This window comes from Pinus tabuliformis, chromosome 5_1 (assembly GCF_031772625.1).
Source record: "Pinus tabuliformis cultivar Carrire ecotype Pingquan chromosome 5_1, CPIR1, whole genome shotgun sequence".
Lineage (NCBI taxonomy): Eukaryota > Viridiplantae > Streptophyta > Pinopsida > Pinales > Pinaceae > Pinus > Pinus tabuliformis.
This window is the reverse complement of record NC_142305.1, coordinates 263506009-263512055: the sequence shown is the minus strand read 5'-3', so window position 1 is coordinate 263512055 and position 6047 is coordinate 263506009. Positions and strand designations below refer to the sequence as shown.

Below are 6047 nucleotides of genomic sequence, written 5' to 3'. Positions count from 1 at the left end.
TCCCATTCCTCCGTCGATCACCGATCGTCAATATCAGCGCCATCGACCCATCACATATCACATGACGCCTTTGCATTGTTGCGATGCGATATTACGATGCAATATATCGCAATCGCATATTGTCGATCGCTATCACATCTTGGCCCTTTACTATCCTTTGGTCCTTCCCCTTTAGTTCTGTATGATGTGATCAGTCGCAAATCGCATATCGCATGGTCTTCAAGCCTATGGTTTGGGCCTTTCCCTATTGGAATCTGCAATGTGATATTGTAATCTCGACCATTGATCTACGCGTTTGATCAACGGTCCACGTTGTGTCACCGGATTGCGATCACAATTTCCATAGTGCTGCCTCCGATATACTTTGCTGATGTGATATTGTTGAACCTTCTGATGTGATCTGCTAATTTGATCTAGACCGTTTATCAGTCTCATCTGACAACTCCTGTGCAGCGGTAGTTAGACCTCCGATTAGCTCTATTTTTTGCCATTCTTCTTGGTTTTTCTTTTTCGATAGTGTTTTTTGATAATATGTATATGAAGACTTAGAGGTTTTAGTATCCATTTTGGATCACGCATTCCCACTGAAAAGCTTTTTGACCACCAAAAGTTCATTTTCAGGCATCGAGCAAGTGAGGATATAGCTCCCTCACTTGTTTAACTTCTATCCATCATGCTTTCCTTGGATTTGAACCTTTGAGCCCTACTCTCAGGTACTCAACATCCCATTGACATGTAGTTCTTACCTTCTTGTCTAGAACCGTGTCCTCATGTAACTCATTGAGATACTTAGGCAAAAAATTCCAAATATAAGGCAAGTGACTTTGCTCTTTAGTATCTTTAATTAATGAAGTTTCTTACAATCTCAAGTTTTCTACATTAATGATTGAATAGGTCTGCATATAAGTTGGTCGATCAAGGTGAAAATCTTTTTCACCAATTTTATCAAGTATCTTGAGAGGTCCATACCTTATTGGCTTTAGCTTCTTACCTTCACCTTGCATTCTGTCTTTGCTGATGTACAACTAGACTTGATCATCAACCTAAAAAATATGCTCATCTCGATGCTTGTCATGTCTTGCCTTGTACTTGGATTAACTTCTTTCCGGTTGTTCCTATACTGCCTTGTGAATTTCCTAGATTTGTTGAATGAACTTGGTTGCTTTGTCCACATCATTGTGCCCACCAACTGCTATGTCTTTACCAAAGACAAAATCCAAGGGAGACTTTCGTATAAAACCAAAACAAGTCTCAAAAGGAGATCTCTGAGTAGAAGACTGCTTGGCACGATTGCAAGCATGTTGCACATAACGCAAATTCTCATCCCAAAGCTTGGGATGCTTACTACAATAGACTTTGAGCAACTAGATCATTGTCCTGTTGACCACCTCTATCTGACCATCTGTTTGTGGATGAAATCATGTGTTATTCTTCAACCTGGTGTCCATAAACTCCCATATATTTGACCAAAACTTTCCAATAAATTGAGAATTTTGACCAGATACAATAGAAGTGGGTAACCCAAAATGAACCCATACATTCTGAAAGAACAAGTTTGCTATTTTTTCAGTTATAACTTGCTTGTTACAAGGTATCAAAATACACATTTTACTAAACCTATCCACAAAAACATACAAATAATCATGACCTTTTCTAGATTTTGGCAATCTCCCAACAGAGTCCATGGAAACACTTTCCCAAGGAGGAGAAGGAATTCGAAGTGGAGTGTACAAGCCTAATTTTCTATTACTTGGTTTGCTTGTAGCACACATTGTACATCCTTTGATATATCTAGAAACTATCTGATGCATTCCTGGCTAATAACAAAACCTTTGCAATTGTGCAAATGTTTTACTTACACCAAAATCACCTTATATGAGAGAAGTATTTGATTCTTAGATTATGTTAAGTCTTTCAATTTGTGGAATGCAAAAATTTCCCAAATGATATACGAGTTGGTCATTGACATAATAATCCAATTCTTCTCCTTTCTTTCCATGACTTAGAGTTGCATATATATCTTTAAAATCTACATCTTGAGCATATTGTTCAATGTAGCTTTCATGCATTACTGAGTTATGCTTAAGTATAGTAGATGAATTTATGATTGGTCTTGATAACATGTCTGCAACCTTATTGTGTATGCCCTTCTTGATGAAATCCATCCAATGATTGCTGCAAGAGTGCAAATATTGAAGTGCTTGATGATCTGATGAAATCCCACTCACACCTAATGCATACTGAGCGTAGTCACTGGCATCTGTCTCAATCTCAAATGGATGTTGAAGATCTGATAGTGCTAGTACATATTGTTTGCGTTTCAATCCGTTAAAGCATGTAGTGGAGTTGCAATCAATGAAAAATTAGCAATAAACTTTCTCTAGTATAGTGCTGCCCCTAGGAAACTCCTAACCTCTATAGCAGATTTGGGTTTAGACAAATTCACAATTACTTCAACCTTAGAGGGATCTATCTTCAATTCACCATCCCCTACAATATGACCCAAATAATTTAAATATGTTCTATGAAATTCACATTTTGACAGTTTTACATAGATATTTTCTCTTTTTAAAACATGTAAAGTCTACTTTACATGCTTTACGTCGTCTTCCCATGTCTTACTAAAAACAAGAATTTCATCTAAATAAACAATTACAAAGTAATCAATAAATGGTATGAGTACATCATTCATAAATCTCATAAATGTAGCACGAGCATTAGTTAAGCCAAAAGGCATAACCAACCATTCATGCAATCCTTTCTTTCTCTTGAAAGCAGTCTTCCATGCATCCTGTTCTGCAATTATGACCTCATGATAGCCACTTTGCAAGTCTAACTTAGAAAAGTAAATTGCTTCCTTCAATTGATCTAATAGATCATCAATACGAGGAAGAGGATAACGATTCTTGATCGTTATTTTATTTAGTGCTCTATAATCAATGCATATTATCCATGAACCATCTTTCTTTCTTGATAAAAACAGCTAAAATCACACAATCACATAAGCATAATCATATATCAGGCACAAATGGTGTATTTGTAAACACTCACACACTCAGATTACATTCAGATCACTCTATTAAATAGAGTTTTTGAGATCCAACTTATTCCTAATTTAAAGAGAGTGGTTGAGAGAATTTCTCAACCATCACAAACCAATTTCTCAAATATGGAATGTAAGCATTAACTCCAACATCCCCCCTTAATGATTACATTACATGAAAATAACAAAATAATCAAGCTTATCAATAGATTCTCCATCAAGTTGCCTCATAACCCTCGGAAAGGTGTATTTGGCAAGTTGGATTCCCGAGTTCCCTTCCTCAACTCGCGAATCAAGAACCTCCTGAAGTCAATTACTGGACAACATCCCAATCTATTGCATAACCTCATTAGAAAACCACTTCCATGTCTACCACTATTGAGGGATCCTTCCCTAGATCAGCAACTGCCATACTATTTGGACAACCATCCATATTGAGCCTTACTGCTACTTGATCTTTAAGTACTGGCATCAGACACATAGTTGAACTGCTGATTATTTCAAAAGGGTGAACATTGTAGCTGCAATGAAGAACACCATAGAAACAGCCACCCAAAAATGAGGAAGTGTGTCCCAAATGGCTTCATCAGTCATGTTTTCATCATCACTTGGGATCAAAACCCTACACATCCTAAAATTATCGACAAGGACAATAGATTCAAACAGTAGAAGTGGTACAAACACAACCTTCAAATTCACCACCGGTATGCCATACCCATATCGGCTATCAAGATATGTGCAAAGCAGCAATTCAAATGCAATGAAAAGTGGGACAGCAACAACAGTATGACAAGGTGCCCAATGTCGATCATGAGGTGGTACAGGAGCAGGCAAAGAGAATCGTCCTCGAGCCACAATGATATGAAAAATCCATAGAGGCAGAAATATAAACCACCAGGAGCGGTGCCATTGGAGGCCGAGCTTGAGCGTCAGCAAAATCGTAAAAGAGAGAAGCGAGCCGTGTGCACAGAAAGATTGGGCCGATTTCGCCACGGGTGAAAAACTTGTAGTCTCGTTTACGCCAAAGAAATTATTGATAGAAGGTATCTGGCATCTGCCCACGCATTTCAGGGAATCAGTATCCCCTCTGAAGGCTCCATCTGGAATACTGGTCATCGGGCCGCTTTTTCTTTACGAAAATAGGAGAGGTGAAAACGCTACAGATAAATATTTAACAGGCTCATGTTCGCACTCGATGCCTCTCAGCTGCTGTGTAGGCGAGGTGACTACATCTCATCTTTTTGTAGCTTGATGCGAAATAACCAGAGAATATGACACCTGCAATGGTTCAAAGAATTTGGTCACAGTCTGCTTTTCAAGTCTCCAAAGAAATCACGATCCATGAGGGGAATATTCGCTAGAAAGGACGCAGCACGCTGCAGACAAGTAGAGCAATTGTGCCCAGCAGCAGCATATAATACAGCGGCCGCGTATTCATCCAGACTGGTTCCTCTAAGGAAGCTCACAGCTGCAATGGAGATGGCTTACGGCTAACATGCAGATGCACCTTCTCACAACACAGGTTCCTCACAACACAGGTTCAGATCTAGCTCTGATACCATGATAAAAACAGCTAAAATCACACAATCACAGAAGCATAATCATATATCAGGCACAAATGGTGTATGTGTAAACACTCACACACTCAGATTACATTCAGATCACTCTATTAAATAGTGTTTTTGAGAACCAACTTATTCCTAATTTAGAGAGAGTGGTTGAGAGAATTTCTCAACCATCACAAACCAATTTCTCAAATATGGAATGTAAGCATTAACTCCAACATTTCTCACCAGCACGATTGCAGATCCACATGGTGATGTGCTTGTTCATATAAAGCCTTTATCGAGCAACGTCTATACCTGATTCTTTATCTTTGCATTCTCTAAAGATGACAACCTGTACATTCCAATGTTAGGTAATGGAGCATCTTGCTACAAATAAATATGATGTACTATTTCTTGCTTGGGTGGCAGACCTTTTGGTTCTTGAAATAGAACATCAGACTCTGAAACAAATTTAACTAAATCAGCTTTATGTTTAGAATCACAGCCTTCAAATGCGTTGGCTTTTTCAAGATCCTTTGCCTTTACAACCATTTGTAAAAATTGCTTACTTGATTCACAATTCTTTTCATCTGCCCTGAGTTTATGAGAGAATAGTTATCTTTGAGTTTATGAGCTCTTTCAATGTGTTCCATTCCATTCTTAGTGAGTTGATACTTATTCTCAATTGTATAGAAAATAGCTTTCCGATCATACAGGTATGGACTTCCCAAAACAATACCACATATATCCAATGGAACTATATATAACTCAACCTCATCTACAAATGTTCATCCAATATCAAACCTAAGTTTACATTGTCTCGTTATTTGTAGCTTTGTTTTATCACACACCCAGCCTAATGGATATGGCTTCTCATGAGGTTTTGTTTATAATCCCAACTTCTTTACAATTGTTTCAGAAATCAAATTTACTTGTGATCCACTATCAAATAAAGTATCAATCTTACTGTTCTTGGAAATTACTCTAATACGAGAAAGCTCATTTCTTTCCCCTCTCCTTACTTTCATTATCAACAGATTGTGCAGAATTACTTGTGGATGCTTTAGAGTCTTTACCTTTAATACCTCTGGCTGTAACTGTTGTTTCATTGCCTAAATCTGATCCCAAGTCCTGCTGAATAGTAGCAACATTCTTTTTCTTCCTTCCACCAAACTTCTTAGGTCTCCGTTTTGGATTGAAAATCTAGTTGTGTGCCTCATTGTGTCCTTCTTTCTTACAATGTGTGCGTGAAGGTTTATCCTTCTATATAGTGTTTTCTTTCCTCTCCTTCCATTTCAGTTTCTTCTTTTCCTTGCTCTTGCTTACAGAATATTTAGATGATCCCCCAACCTCTGGGTTTACATTCTTACCTTTAGCTTGTATATGTGTGGTTTGAACTGATACACCATCTAAGATAGTGCGATTAAACATGAGAATAGTATGCTTAAAATAGATAT

General features: G+C 37.8%; 1 protein-coding gene across 1 annotated transcript; it reads right to left on the bottom strand.

Annotated features, from left to right (window-relative positions):
• Positions 1-3538: 3538 nt before the first annotated feature.
• LOC149164397 (uncharacterized) lies at positions 3539-4159 on the bottom strand. The gene has a single exon (XM_089429456.1). The coding sequence runs from the start codon at positions 4157-4159 to the stop codon at positions 3539-3541; it is 621 nt and encodes a 206-aa protein (XP_089285582.1).
• Between the last annotated feature and the right edge of the window lie 1888 nt (positions 4160-6047).